The sequence below is a fragment of the Dipodomys spectabilis genome, unplaced genomic scaffold, assembly GCF_019054845.1.
Source record: "Dipodomys spectabilis isolate Male_0828 unplaced genomic scaffold, ASM1905484v1 ptg000054l, whole genome shotgun sequence".
In the NCBI taxonomy this organism is placed as follows: Eukaryota; Metazoa; Chordata; class Mammalia; order Rodentia; family Heteromyidae; genus Dipodomys; species Dipodomys spectabilis.
In genome coordinates, this window is record NW_024870731.1 from 2,964,254 (window position 1) to 2,980,500 (window position 16,247).

At 37.9% G+C, this 16,247-nt stretch overlaps 1 protein-coding gene across 4 annotated transcripts in view; it reads left to right on the forward strand.

The window, feature by feature from the left end:
• Erc2 (ELKS/RAB6-interacting/CAST family member 2) overlaps positions 1–16,247 on the forward strand; it is a 789,311-nt gene that overhangs the window by 471,219 nt on the left and 301,845 nt on the right. For 3 of the 4 annotated variants that reach the window (XM_042679900.1, XM_042679901.1, XM_042679902.1), the window contains 2 exons: positions 653–846; positions 6,206–6,217. In XM_042679900.1, coding sequence (XP_042535834.1) covers positions 653–846; positions 6,206–6,217 — 206 coding nt within the window. The remainder of the gene's footprint in view (positions 1–652; positions 847–6,205; positions 6,218–16,247) is intronic. The other variant, XM_042679903.1, reaches the window with a different exon arrangement.

Here is a 16,247-nt window from a genome sequence, read left to right on the forward strand (position 1 = left end):
CTCATGGTTTAAAGATTAAACATATCCAAGAAAACAAGAATTTATGGGTATGACTGTTGGCCAGAAAGCCATTCGTTACTTAGGAGCCTTCCTTTTTAATTCTATCTGCTGCTGAAAGTTCTAAAAGATTAAGTACTCAACAGTCAGTCAGCCAGCTGCTTACATGTTACCTGGCTGCAAATATACCATGGCAGAACTTGGAAAACAGTTTTAATATTATGTAGTTTCAGTTCTTTGCACTGGAAATGGAAGGATTTGATCTGTTCAGGCCTTCATTGTAAGGAGTTGTCCTGTCTTAATACTCACTGCTTGCCAAATGTGCAAGAAGAAAGATTTTGTGAGCTAACCTCCCTTCCCATTAGTCCCCTTGCTATTGATGGAAAGAAAAGCCAAAAGTAACAATATTTTATGGAAGAAAATAATAATAAAAGGAGCTTACCACAAGAAATTGTAATATATACTTTCAAGTCCATTTTCTAAAGTAGTGAAAATGTATGATTTTTTTCTCAATTCTGCCTTCTTACTGACAGAACACCCATAATTTTTGTTGGTTATTTCTCTCCAAAGTTTATTTCTGGGCCATTGGTGACTGCACTAACTATTGTTCTAAATCATTGTCTTAACTGAATTCTTTAAAAATGTAATGTTGAAGGCTCATAATATTGAAGATGACTCCAGAATGAACCCTGAGTTTGCAGACCGACTAAAACAGCTTGATAAAGAAGCATCTTACTACCGTGATGAGTGTGGCAAGGCTCAGGCAGAAGTAGACCGGTTACTGGAGATCCTCAAGGAGGTGGAGAATGAAAAGAATGACAAGGACAAGAAGATCGCAGAACTTGAGAGGTAGGTTTTTCAGTGATGTGAATTGTCAGTGGTGAGTGAACCATGATGACTTGGTTGCACATTTCAAGTTGCTAAGATTTGGGATTCACAGTTGCACATTCATACTACAAGTTGGAAACAGGTTATGTATGAAAAATATAGCCTGGTAAGGGATGCTGTTACATTTTTGTGGGACACTAGGAGGGTAATGGGCTTATGCATTGAAGTATTATGTACTTCTTCAGTGTTTATGACATTGTGGCTGAGTTTCTTGAGTGATGTAGTTCTTGTGCAAACTAAGTATGCAAAGAAATGGCTCTCTGACTACCTGGAACCTCAGTTAGAGATGAACTTTTGTGGCTTAGGCTTGTCATAAGCAAAATAATATGGGAGAATATAGTTGGGGGTTCTTTAAGCTAAGGAAAGAGAGAGAAAATTCTTATCTTTTGGAGTCTTTTGGCTCACCATAATCAGTTTCTCCTTGGGATTTATTGTTTATGATGATCATATAGTGCTTGGAAAACAAATGGAAATAAAAATGCTTGAATAGGGCCTACATGATAGCTAATTCTGTCTAAAACAAGGAGGGTTGTATTGATGTTGCAGGATATTTAGATTTTCAAATAAACCCTTCTCATATTAATATTCATGTATATCACAGTCTCTAAAAATAAGCTTACTATCAATGCTTTTGCCTATACTTCATATAAAGGAAAATTTTCTGAATAATCTTACATAACTTTGTAACCTCTGAGGATTTCTCATTGGTTCAGCAATAAGGTAGAATTTGTCTGTCCTAGATTCAGTCCATATGGAAAACATCAGCAAATTCTGAATAAATCAGAGAGTGTTTGCCAGCTCTGATTGAGATACTGCGAGGCAAGATAAATGCAGAATAACTCTTGGTCTTACAGAAAGATAATAGAGTTTCGTGAAAGAAAGATTTGGGTTCAGATTTTAAATCTGCTTTATGCTAGCTCTGTGAGTTTTGTATACACCTTCACTTCTAGCTTTTTGCTGGATAATTAGAGATAAGAAACTCAGACTTTTCTGCCTGGGTGGGCTTTGAACAACAGTTCTCAGATCTCAGCCTCCTAAGCAGCTAGAGTTACATATGTTAGGGACAGGTGCTCAGATCATCTTAATTTTAAAATTTGAGAATGTTCTGCCAGTTCTAAAAGGGCTGGGATATCGTTGGTTTTAAATATCGCTGTATATTGGGCTGGCATGTAGCTCAGTGGCAAAGCGCTTGCCTAGCAAGTGCAACATCCTGGGTTCCATCTTCAGTACCAAAAAAGAAAAGACAAAAAAAAATACAGTTAAAAAAACCCAAACAAATAAATATAGCTGTATATATGGCTTTGTTTGAATTACATTAAGACCACAATATTTTGTTTTGTAAAAAGCTAACATGGGATCGCAGGGAAGATATGACCACATCTTGTTTATTAGTTAGAAAATTGACCTTGAAAAGTTGAAGGACTTTCTACAGATTGATCCTATGGTCAGACAAATGAAAAACTATAATGTGAATTTATTGACTCCTACTGTGCTCTGAGAAACAGGGCGTCCTATGACAGGTATTCTAGATAATAATACCAGTGATATTAATTATAACCAATTACTTATATAATTAATATACTATAATTATGATCACAGTAATAAATACTGTGTGCCAGATACTTTGTTAAGCACCTGCTCTGCAAAAATGAATACAATTTAATCTTCTACCCAACATAGAAATTGTCAGATTCTCATTTTATGTAGGAATTATACAAATTCTGTAGCTTTTTTAAGTTTCTAGAGCTCATATGAAACAAAGATGGACTTTAAACCTAGGACTGACAGAGAATCTATTGACAACAACCCCTTTGGCCAAAGGACCAGTAACAATGGATAATCATGCAGCCAGTTGAGAGTGGTCCCTGAGCAGACACAGCCACATGAGATGGGCTTCTGCTTTATTAGCTTTCATGAGGGAAAGTGATTACTCCATGTTTAGAAGGCATTTTTTCTGCACTAAAAGAGCTCACCAAAACTGTAATTGAAAATCAGGATCAACTACTATAAACATTTACATATGAATAGCTTAATTATCTAGTTGGACAAACAAGTCTTAGCTGGGCGCTGTTGCCATTAAATCATCAAGAATATTCACAGTTTTATTTCTTCAATATGGAATGCATTAAAGCAGCAGTGATTTTACAGGCATTTATCTTTATGTACTTTCTGCACATTTTCTTTATCTCTACGTTTGCCTCTCCTTAAAGCTGATGCCTCCCAGGCACTGTAATTCATAAAATGTGTGCTGAGATTTGACTCGCTCCCAGGTCTCTGCCTGCCTGTTTCTTGGGTCCAGCAGCAGAATGTAGTCTGGGAAATGTCTGAGTCCTGGGCCTTCGGAAGTGGGGGTGGAGTTCCAGAGGGGCAGTATCTTGGGAAAAGGAGGGCTTGGCCTTCGCCTAAAGCACTGTCTACTGGGCTACCTGTGTATTCTGACCAAAACATCTTCCTCCAGTTGCCAGGCAGCCTCTTTCACATTGGGAAGTATCTCCATTTGTTGACTTAAACTATACAATTCATACCTCATCATGTTGAAGATTTCTTAGCATTATGACATATATCTCCATTTTGGAGTCACAGAGAGTGCTTGCAATTAAGTTTGTGCTTTTCAAAACCAAAATATTGAACTTGAAATGAATTTGTGTTCTCTGGCTTGTAATGTGACCTACCAGAGTGAAAATGCCTCTTTTGAAGCGGCTTTTATTCAAAAATATGCCAGAACTTCAGGCTTATACAACAGGTCAAGTTAGGAATAACTTGGATGCCCCAAACACTGGCCTGCTTCTCTCTCAGAAGGCAATTTGTGTTTGTTTTTTGTCCTATTCGTCCTTACCCTTAAAAAATTCTTTCCTCAATGGATATATTCCAAATTGTATGTGGCTGGCATTCCAAAGGGGATGACTTTTTTTTTAATCAGCTATTAGAGAGTTTGCTTTTTAAGCTAGAGTAGTTTGCTCTAGAGTAGTTATCATGCACATGCTTGCCCAGGAACTATTGCATATGATGCTTAAGGCCCAGCTGACAGCATCTGCCTAGAATTATAGGCTGCTATGGAAGAATTGGCCACACAGATGGTGGTGGCTCTTGAGTGTGTCCCAGAGAGTTGATCAAAATCAGCCTGAAGTCTTTATTCTATCACTGATGCCACAAAGAGCTAACTAAACCTTTGAGACAGTAAACTATGTGGCACCTCTGGGTTGGTGCCCATTTCAGAAGTAACCTTTTGGTGGATAGGGAAAGAGAGAGTTAATTAGAGTGTCAAGCAAGACTTGCTGCTACTGGATATTCTGCATCACACCCATGGAAAGGACTCAATCCGGTGAACTTTTGAATAATTATCTTGATTTTGTTGGAGTTTTGCTGATTTTTTTTTTTTTTTGCTGGTCATGGGGCCTGAACTCTGGGCCTGGGTGCTGTCTCTCAGCTCTTCAGCTCAAGGCTAGTGCTCTACCACTTGAGCTACAGCGCCACTTCCAGCTTTTTCTGCTTATGTGGTGCTGAGGAATTGAACCTAGGACCTCATGCATGCACTATTTAATTATCTGAACCAAATATTAATGCTACCAAACACTGAACATTAAAAATTGATTTTAGGTGCCTAACAGAACCTGTCTAAGGTTGAAACAGAAATTATTTCTTCCCTTCTGATTTGCTTACCAATGTGCTGACATAATTTCCTTAATGCCTTTCAGAACTCTATTTTACAAGTAACTTAGGCTTTGTTATTATTTCTAAAATATGATAATATGTGCTAGAAGTTTCACTGCATAGAAGATAGTTGATAGAAATTTTGTTTTGTTTCGATATATACTCCTCTCTGAGTAATTTCCACTTATGTTTACAAATGTATTTGGAAAAAGCTTCTTTAAAATGAGTGGCTGATATGCCACTTGTAGCTACATTTTCTGAAAGGTCAGTGATCTCATGGATGTCTTTGATGAAACCTGAAAACCCTTGGAAAGGCAATTACACCTTAAATGTGTGCTTGCAACTTGAGTTTTTCAAGTTCCTAAAGCTTAGTCCCAGCATGCAACCTAAATACCTCTGATCTAAAGGGCTTTGACAGAGCAGCTGGGGCCAGTGTTGTTAAGGCCTCCATGATGACCAGGACCTGACTTGATTCTCATTTTTATTAGGTATACATTTATGATCACAAAATGCTCTTCAGGAAGTTAACAGTATAAAGGATTATCCAGACAGCACTGTTAACATGTTTTTAATCTTGAATTCATTTCTAGTTTTCTTTTAAAAAATTATTTTAGTCAACATTATTTTCATTTGAAATGACCTGACTTAGGCTTTATGCTAAAAGTTTATTTTTTGGCATTCCTTCCTCTGGGACATGCTTAAAAGGACTTCATGGTGTGATGCTGTGCGGTCCCAGTGACCAATGAGCTTCTGAGGTATTGGTATCTGCATTGCTTTTCCAATGGGTATTTTAGAACTTAAAATGAATGTGTACCTTGTGCCACTGTGGTGACCTGGAAGATAACCAGGATTTTTTATTTTTGCTTGTCACTGGAGACTACTGTTTTGACTTATTAAAAGAGCATGCTAGAACTACTTGTGCAAATAAGTTAACAAGCATCTGGACATTCTCAGTGATGAAGTTGGAAACGCATTATCACAATTGAAAAGAATTTTTGTCTATTTAGGACTACTCTTTACCTGCTTGGGAGGCTGAGAGGCAAGTGGCACCCTACCCCTGGGGTCTTTGATCACTGATAGGTACAGCTCTGGAAGAGTCTAAGATGGAAATCTTTGAACCAAAAGCCAAATCTCTGCTCCTTTTCGTTTTCATGGATGGATAAAAGAACAATATCTCATGGGATATAACAATCCAACTTACTGTTTCAAATAAAAATCTTTGTGACATCAATGCTTACTGCCAGGTCCAATGCCTCAGTAATTTCCATCTGAGTTTATTAAATAATAAAACTTTACATGCACACAGATAGGGACTTTCTCTATAAATATTACTTTGGAAAAGGGCAGCTGTTACCCTTGGACTGCTCTGTCTCTGGTTCACATCAGTGCTTGCTGTGATTGCATGAGAGCAGATACGGGTTTCCTTGTGTATGATATTTAATGTAACAGCTTACAGACGGTGCCCAGGACATTTTTTTTTTGGGGGGGGTGGGTAATATCAGATAAAAGTTGCTTTATTGTGCTTCATTTGGTTATAAAACCTGCTAAAACAACATCTGTTAGCTGTATGTTTAAAACTAATGCATTTCCTTCCTTTTATTCTCTTTTGCTATCCCTTTTCCTTTCTGCTTATCCTCCAAATTGCTGCTTTCACCCTTGCTACAATCAGCTTGACTCTCAGGTCAGTACTTTCAGTTTTTCTTCTAATGCCTCTTCCGCCTAAGCTCAATTTATTGCCTGCACTTGTTTAACAACACATTTCTGAAATGGTTTTCCTCTGGCCACCATTTTTTTCCTCCTCCATTTCATTCCATGCATAAGAAAAGTTTATTTTATGAGAAGCCTTGTGTAGGTGGGAAAACGCAAAGAAGACGAAGGAAATAAATCATCGTAGGATTATTTGATAAATTCTATTGCTGGGTTATAAAATCAAAGAAATCATCACAACCAATCCCAGCATTTCTGCTGAGCGGCTCAGAGAATTGACTGCATGTTGATACAATGTGGAGCTGTGGAAAAAAAAAACACACACACACAAGATGCTAAATTTAACCTAGCAGAACAAAAGATCTCCCTGTGACACTGCAACTTAAAAGCTAAATTTAATGGAGCAAACCATTCAGACTTTTCTCTTAATAAATCACTGTGCTTTTGAAAGATTTATAATACTTTTTTAAAGTCACTTTTGGAAAATTATCAGTGTGTTAGTAACATATTGTACACATATGTTATTTCCTGTCATTGTTTTGGTTTTTACTTTTTAGTTTCATTTTTTGTTAGCCAGACACATACTTTCATTACCTAGGGTATAGCATATGGGATGACTAAGTATAAAACTAGATTTCATGGTTGAAGTGTGCACCCTAATTTTAAGAAGAGAAATGGACATTTTGTTTGAAAATCCATCCTAGATCTGATTCTTCTAATATAGGAACTCAAAATCAGTCATTTCCTTTTCCTTGAGTCCAGCAAGATAGCTCTTCCAATAATATATAATAATAGATAATGATTTTTTATTGTTCAAATAGGTAATTTACTGAAAATACTAAATTCATAGTTAATATTAGTTATTGAGCTAAGACAAGAGATAAACCAAATTATTTACTATTATTTACTTCTCTTTATTCTCAGTCCTGTCCCCCATGCCACCAGCACAGTGCATTTACTCCAGCAGCAACTAATATCACAGCCAGGCCTCCTGTTCATATACCAATTTTGTCTCACCACTGGCTGCAAGCCAACCAAAGGAAGTCTCATTCTCAAAAGTTCCTCTCTCACCAGAAATCTACAGACTGCAAATGGACCAAATCAGGATGCCTCTGTGCAGAAATGTAGACTTCATAATGGGAGGTGGGCAGGAGGCTTGGGCACAAGGCATTCAAACCTGTCCTCCAAGGTTTGGATCCACTCACTAATGAAGCTTTAAGCTTTTCTCCCAGGCTGTCTTTTTGTTTTCTTTTTCCTTTTTCCTTTCTTTTGCTTCCCCTAATCTATACCTCTTGATATGGATACCTTTCCTACCGGGAATCCCTTTGGCTTGAGAACTTCAGCCTTCTGCTTACTTGTTCAGTTTTTTACCCTATTCTGCTATATTTTGTATATACCAGTAAGTGTCAATTGTCCTTAGTTTTTGCCTCATTCATGGTGAATGAACATGAACTCTTTATTTCCAAAAGACAGGGTGAAATGTTATGGCCAGTAAAGCTTTGGAGTAGCTAGTGGTCCTCTGGATAAAAGTTAGGGTATATTGATGTACTTGTAAGATGTACTTGCCAGTTGGACAAACTATAAGGGTTAAATCAAAGTTCAGATAATTCTACTATCATTTAACTTATTGCATCTGATGAATATCATGGAGAAATTGAAGAATCATTGTGAACAATCTCTAGTTGTGTCTTTAGTGTAGGAGGAACTGGGTAGCCCTACCCTCACGGAAACAAACGGTCTGTAGAATGTTGGAAGCTTTCTTGAGCTGTGACAGATTTCCAGAGTTAACAATGCTTTTGTCTTTTTGTCCCCAACTACTTCCAGGTTTACTAGTTAAAATATAATGAAATGTAATAATTGAATGAGAATCATTAGCAGCCTTTGTATGGTTATGTATGTATATGTGTGTGAGTAATCATATATATATGTTTATAATAACTGGGTATATATACATATACCATGGATTTTAGAAAAATCACGTCTAATCTTTCTTATCCTAGATGTTTGTGGTCTTCCCTGCCTATTCCTAACTCCCAGTCTGAAGTTTGACAACTTCACTAACTCCGGGCTTTTCTATGAGCTCTGCACTGCATGAGAATGTCTCTCCTCCAGCTGCCTTTTTTAGATGACCTCATTTCCTTTTCAGCCACTATGTAGATTCTTTTGCTTAAATTCAGGTGGAGAGGTATTAAAGATTAGGTTTGGCAAAATGTGGATGTCAAATTTTAAACCTGCTCAAGTCTTTACTCCAGTAAACTCCTTTTCTATCAAAAATCTCCTTTCCCACAAAGCAGCAGGAAGCTGGAGAAGTTTAAAGGGATCCCTGAATTGTACTGAGGAAGAGGGTTTATATGAAATTTGCTCATTTTTGGCATGTGACTTATGACAGATAAGGTTATCTCAATAAACACATGCAGCAGTTGACTTAAAAAAAAAAGGAGAAATATGTTTTTGGATTCAGTTCAAAATCCTGCCAAAGAATCAGTCAAGTAAAACCAGAAGGTGAAGTTTCTCACAGCTTCTAGCTTACTTTGAATCCCTTGTGTTAGCCATTTCTCTTTTGGGCCTTAGTTTTCTCTGTGGAGAGGAGGGAACCATCTTTGGAGTGAGTCATCTGGGATTTGCTGTGCAGGTGGGCATCACATGTCCAGTTAAGGGACTGTTAGTGATGGACCCTGTGTATCTCCTGCAAACAGGCTTCAGCTGATGACTGGTGCCCAGCAGCAGGCGTGAGCTCATTGTTACAGTCACTTCAAACACTCATACAAAAATAAACTCTTTGTGATGTTCCTCAAAGATGCATACTGTGCTCTCAACCCCTCATTCTTCTCACAGAAGATGACTTCATTGCTCTCAGAGTCAGAGGCTTGTTGCCCAAAGACATAATGAAAAGCACCTTGCCCCTTCAGCCTGACTGTCCTGCACTTGGCTGGGGCCAACTCTGCACCATTTCCTCTTTGTGTTTTTTAACTTAAAAAGTTACCTTTAAGTAGTTTTACAAAGGAGTTGTGATTTAACAAAGCTGTTTTTGAATACAACATATCTTGATCAGTGTCACCCCTTTCAACATTCTCACCCATCCCTTCCAACCTGTCCTTCCCCTACTTTTCTTAATTTTTTCTATTTATTTGTTTAATTTTACTGTCAAGGTGATATACAGATTTATTTATTTACTTTGTACATTTTTTATTATAAAAATGCGTACAGAAGGGTTACAGTTACATGAGCAAGGTAATGAGTACATTTCCTCTTGAGCATTGTTGCCTCCTCCTTTGTTTTTCCCTTACCATCCCTTCCCTCCCACCTCCACACCCCCACCCCCTCTACTCCCCCCACCCCCTGTTGAAGACGTAAAGTTCGTTTTCAACGTAGTGTCTTGTACATCTCATTGTTACAATGGGTCTACCTGTATCCTTATTTAAGCATTTTGTTTATTCCCTTCCCCTCCCCGAATTAGAGAAGTGTATATACAAGATGACAACTGCCCAATAAATAAGTGGGCCAAAGACTTAAAGAGAAACTTCTCTGAAGAGGAAATAAGAATGGCCAATAGACACATGAAGAAATGCTCAGCCTCTCTAGCCATAATAGAAATGCAAATCAAAACAACATTGAGATTCCACCTCAGCCCAGTTAGAATGGCTATAATCAAGAACCCTAACAACAACAGATGCTGGAGGGGATGTGGACAGAAGGGAACCTTACTGCATTGTTGGTGGGAGTGTAAACTTGTTCAACCACTTTGGAAAGCAGTATGGAGGTTCCTCAAAAGACTACTTTTTTTTTTTTAATTTTATTTTATTTTATTTTATTTGAGAACATACTGTACAGAGGGGTTACAATTACATGGGCAGGATAATGCATACATTTCTTACCAAGCATTGCAGCCTCCTCCTTTGTTTACCCTTCACCTCCCTTCCCAGCCTCCCCCCTCCCCCCCACCCAATCGTAACTCCCCCCTCCCCCCCCCCCCCAACATTGTAAAGCTGGTTTTGACATGACATTTTGTACTTCTCATTGTTGCAACAGGTCCACCTGAATCCTTAAACGACTTGTTTGTCCCCGTCTCCTCCACATGTTATACTGACATCAAATATAGTGAAAGCGGGGGTTACACTGTGGGGGAGGGACATACAAAGCAACAAAGAAATAATCTTATAAATGCGTTAGAAACACATGCATGAAAGAAACAAAAACATTAAAATACAAGAGACTACTTTTCTTAATTTTGTAGGTTATACACTGAATTCATGATACATTCATTCCCTGCCTTCTCCTCTTCATTTGTCTACTCCTCTCCCTGTGACCCCACCTCTTCCCACCCCTTTCAAGTATCTGATTCTTGGTGTTTATTTTGTTGAACTTTGCCTTTACTTTTTAGGAATAGGCAGGGAAGAGCATAAACTTCTAGGATAAGAAAGATCAGATGTGATTTTTCTACACTATTTGAGTTGTTCCTTGAATCTACCGTTTCTGTTAATACATTTGTATACACTCGCATACTACCTAATATATTTACTTACTTACACCTTTCTAAGCTAATTCTTACTTCTACATTTGAGGGAAGACATGCAACCTTTGTGTCTGTGGGCCTGACTCACTTCACTTCATTTTTTCCAGGTCTGTCCATATCTGTAGAAATGATACAGTATCATTCTAATGATGTGAAATTCCACATTTTCCATTTTTGCTTGATCCATTTGTCCATTAAGAAGTATCTAGGTGATTCTATACTTTGGCTATGGTGAATAGTGCTACAATAAAAATGGTTGTGTTGGTAGCTTTATTGAATCCTGATTTGTAATCTTTTGGATAAATGCCCAGAAGTGGAATTGCTAGATCATAGGGTAGTTCTATGTTTAGATTTTGAGGAATCTCCATACCATTTTCCAGAGTGTTTGCACAAGTTTACGTTCCTACTAGCAGTTTATTAGGGTTCCCTTTTGGCCATACCCTTGCCAGAATCTGTTATTGTTTGTTTTCTTGATAATGCCTATTCTAACTGTTATGAGATGAATCTCTGTTGTTTTGGCTTGTATTTTATTTATGGCTAGGTATGTATGAGCCTTTCTTCATGTATATATAGGCCATTTTTACATTTATCTTTAGGAAAGAACTGTCTTTAGCTTTGCTCAGCCCTCCTCTTTGATTGCCTAGCCACTTTTTTTTTTTTTCAGTCCCCAAGGTTAGCAACTGGCCATTTCTGAATTGACTACATTGGATACCATGCCTAGCCTTAAACTGGAATTTTTAAGAAAAAAATATGAGTTATTTTCTGTCAAGGTAGATGTTTGAAAGTTGAAGAAAAAATAAGATATGACCAGAAGCTGCTGGCACACGCCTGTGTTCCTACCTATTTATTTACTCTGAGATCTGAAATCATGCTTGGAAGCAAGCCTGGGCAGATAAGTCTGAGATATTCTTATCTCCAACTAACTAACAGAAAGCTGGAAGTGAAGATGTGGCTCAGGTGGTAGAGTACCAGCCTTGAGTGAAAGACAAGCAAGAACACAGGGCCCTAGTACTGGGGACAAAAAGAAAGAGAACGGAGGAGTGGGGAGAGAAGGAGTAAGGGGAGAAGGAAAGAAAGAAGGAAGGAGAAAAGGAGGGAGGTGGGAGGAAAGGAGAAAGGGAGGGAGGAATAAGGGAAGGAAGGAAAAAGATACAAATAAAAGGGGGAAAGATATCCTGACTTAGGCTCATTTTCTCCTCTCCTTTCCATGATTATTATCCCTCTTTCCCTCTCCCCATCCACATATCTTCTGACTTCTACTTTCTCCTCCTCTTCCTGGTCTGTTCCTTACAGTCTTTCTTTGTATATCGGTCTGCATTGAGTCTCAGAAGTATGGATGTGAAATTAACATGACCCCCACTCTCATAGCCTAGCAGTTTAATTTGGCTAGAATTTGAATTTAACCTAGAATTTGGCTACTAAGAAAAATAATTTGTTCCATATATACTAATAGCTGGAATAACTGGTGTGTGTGTGTGTGTGTGTGTGTGTGTGTGTGTGTGAGAGAGAGAGAGAGAGAGAGAGAGAGAGAGAGAGAAAGAGAGAGAGAGAGAGAGAGAGAGAGAGAGAGAGAGAGAGAGAGAGAGAGAGAGATTTCTTCCCCCATTTTGCTATTGGGTTAAAGGAGGTTATCTACAGGTCAGAAAATCATTTCCGTTTTTAAACTTGTCTTATACTTATGCTGACATTTCTGGTGAAGTGTCAGAAAATTTTATGCCCAAGCAAAACTGGTAGACAACCAGAAATTGGCTGCATTTGCTTTGGGTGCATATATTTTATTGGAGATGGAAAAAAAGTTGTTTTCCCTGATTTACAACTCCTGAAAAAATAAAGTGAATTCTATATTTAGAAATGGGTTTGAACCTTTGAGGTGTCGCCAAGTGTCCCACTCCTCCTGAGGGCTGTGTGCTTGTACTTTCCCGACTCTGCCTTTGGTGGGACTTGCTATAACTAATGGAAGCAGTACCAGCTTTGATTTACAGAACTAAGACTTTGTGTTCAATATTGGTTTTACATGAGTTTCTTACTTTGGTGCTGTCTCTCTAAAACAGTGAGAATGGAAGAAATACAATTGGTGTTATAGTTGAAATGTTTTCTGAGGTTTTTTGGAAATGACTAAAGCTGTTCTTAACTTGCAAATCTGTTAGAACAACAGCAGCAATATCCAGAGCCAGTCCAGTAGGCCTTGCAAGTCCAAGCGTGTAGTAAGAGATACCAAATTAGTCAAGTTCTCCCTTCATCTTTACTGTTTTCTTCTCTTCAAAACCTTTCCCCTATTCTTTCGCTCTTCTTGGCTTTTGGTTGGTAATACCATATGGATGAAAATCACCAGATAATAAATCTTTCAAGATATGTTGGACTTTTATGTAAATGTTGAAGAGAAGGAATTTTTAAAATAGTTTTTTGGTATTATTATAAATCACTTTATAGAAAAATATTTTATTTCCTTTATATGTCTTTTCTTATGAAATGTGAATTCTATCACTTCATTACCCACAATACTAGCCCAAGTTGCAGAGAAACCTAACTATCTGGTGACTAAGACCATTATTCGTGTTAGGTAAAGGTGTTTGAAATTTTCACATCGCATAAAGTCACATTATTGTGAAGCTAGTGTTTCAGGGGAACCAATTTAAAAGTCAGTGGGTATTTTGTGGCTGTCTCTGAAGAAAAGGCATTGTTACAGCTAACAAAAACTAGTGGCACTGTGGCTCAAGTGGTAGAGTACTAGTCTTGAGCTGAAGAGCTCAGGGACAGAGCCCAGGCTCAGAGTTCAAGACCCACAACCAACAAAAAACAAAACAAGGGGGCTGGGAAGGTGGCTCAGTGGTAGAGCGTTTGCCTTGCATACCTGAGGCCCTGGGTTCAATTCCTCAGCACCACATAAGCAAAAAAAAAAAAAAAAAAGCCGGACGTGGCGCTGGGCTCAAGTGGTAGAGTGCTAGCCTTGAGCTGAAGAGCTGAGGGACAGTGTCCAGGCCCAGAGTTCAAGACCCATGACCGGACCAAAAAAAAAAAAAAAAAACAAAACAAAACAGCTGACAAAAACTTTGAAAATTTTCTTTGTGTCCAATTCTAATGGTTGTAATATCTACTATATTTTCATTTTTGCTCTAAATTCACTGAATATGATGTAGGTCAAAATAAAGAACAATGTTTTAATGGAGTAACTTTGAAAAACAGTATAAAAATTAACCTGATAGTGCATTATTAGAGACAGAACTTTATTAGAGATAGTACTTTATTAGAGACAGAAAAAAGGCTAGTTTCTCTGCTCAATTTTTTTTTTATCAAGTTGATGAATTTTTTTATTGTGAAAATACTGTACAGAGGGGTTACAATTACATGGGCAAGATAATGAGTACATTTCTTATCAAGCATTGTAGCCTCCTCTTTTGTTTCCCCTTCCCATCCCTTCCCATTCCTCCCTCCTCCCCCCCCCCCCGCCCGCCTGCTCAGTGTTTTTAATAGTAGCGTCTATAAAATTATCTTTGTAGCAAAACTTGAATTCTAGAAACTGTACAGTAGATTTGGAAATAGAAATAAATATCCCCTTGGATAGTTTCTGTGACTATGTTTCAGTCCCAAACAGACTCATTTTAATGCTAGCTTCCAGTGTTTTTTAGGTTGGAAACATTGTTAATATAAGCACTGTACTTTTTGGTATACACAGGGTTGTGGGCACAGTGATTTATGCTTTACATTAATCTTTAAGTCAATGCAAGGTGAAAAGTGTGTGATTCTCACAGTGTTTTGAAGAAATGTGCTAGTTCGTGTGAGGCCCTGCCTATAAATGTGAAGGCCCAGTGACAAACACTTTAATGTGTAGTAGGGCCAGAATTTCATATAGAGAATTGCTTTGTGAAATTTTATTTCAGGTCCTGGGAAAAATCCCTTTTGGAGATTTTACATAAGTAAAGCAGCACCTTTTTCAGGTGGGAGCATTTAGTAGCAGTTATCTCTCACTGGCTTTTGGTGTGGGTCAACTGGAATATTCCCATGGCCAGACAGATCTTGATGTGGCGTGTGAGTTGAAGGGTAAGAGAGAGAGGTTTTAAATTTAACTTCAGAACCCTCTGCTATTTAATCGTATGTCAGTTTGATGGTTCCAAGGACAGCATGATATGTTGCTTACAGATAATTACTGTGGAGAGAAGGACTTGGTTATAATAATGAAGAGCTGGAGAATCTTCTGATAACCTGTCATGAATGTGCCGTGGTGAGAAACACTCACTGAGTAATTGGCAGATAGATGTCCTATCACTTTTTTGAGTGTGAGGGCTCTTGCACCACCTAAGCACTCCAAGTAAGGGCTCTTTAGGGATGCCTGAGCAGATAAAGAACGATGACTTTCAGACTTCATGTGTGTTGTTTCTCCCAGACATGTCATTACTTTGTGTTAATATTTTACTCATTGTCTATGTTGTTTGAGCTGTCATCTCATCTGTATGTAGAAATATAATTAAGTCACATTAAAAGAAACAACACCATTATTGTTATAATATTTGGGACAATGCATTCCATGCCTTTAAGTCTTTCCTGTATTTGGGAAATGGAAGCAACTCTACTGTAACTTATCCATCAGAAGCTTGGGAAAAGCTAAGGATGCACATAAGCATGGTGCATAGTCCTGGTGGATGGCAGATATGCAATAGTTGTTGACATAGTTATGCTTGTAATGGAGATTTTCATGCACAGTAACAGGTGAAAACAGAGAGTTTGTGCATGAGAGACGTGGGAGATGATTCTGGGAAGACAGCTTTCGTTATTTCTCTAGTTGTGGAAAATGGGATGGCTAGACTAAAAACTCCCCCACTCAGAAAAAGAAAAACAGTGAGAGATTTGTATAGCAGAAAAGTTAAAAACAATATCATTTTGCCAAATGCCTTGGGTTCTTAGGAATACAAATAAGAAAACAGAAAATTCAGCATATACTTACTGAAGAGCAATCTTTATGTATACATGTGCAAACTAATTAATTCGCTACTTGTTTGTCTTATATAAGGTACATTTTAGACTTTTTTGAAGCTAAGTGTACAGGATTCTGCTGTTGCTGTTCTGTGTTCATGTTACAGGAAAATCAGATATTGAGTTTAGATCATAGACTGGATGTCCATGTGTGCTCTTTTGTCCATTTACTTCCTATGTTCATTTTTGTATGCATGTTCATCAAGTTGTAATTTAATATCTGCTCTGGTACCAGCCTCTGAGATATAAGTAGGACTACCACCAAAAGCAGCATCCTGAGAAACTGAAGCAATTGCTAGTATTTGTAATTTAATGTTTATGCAAATGCTGTAATGTGCTATACATTGTTATGTACTTGGACAGTTATTTTTCTTAATAAATTATCTTTGATATCCCATATTTGTGTATAAAAGCATTCCATCCCTTGTTCCCTCTGAGTACTATTCTGTTGTACCAGACTCCTCTTGGAAGTTTTGTTTCCTTATCTAGATTGCTATCATTAATAACTGAATAGAGCTATTTT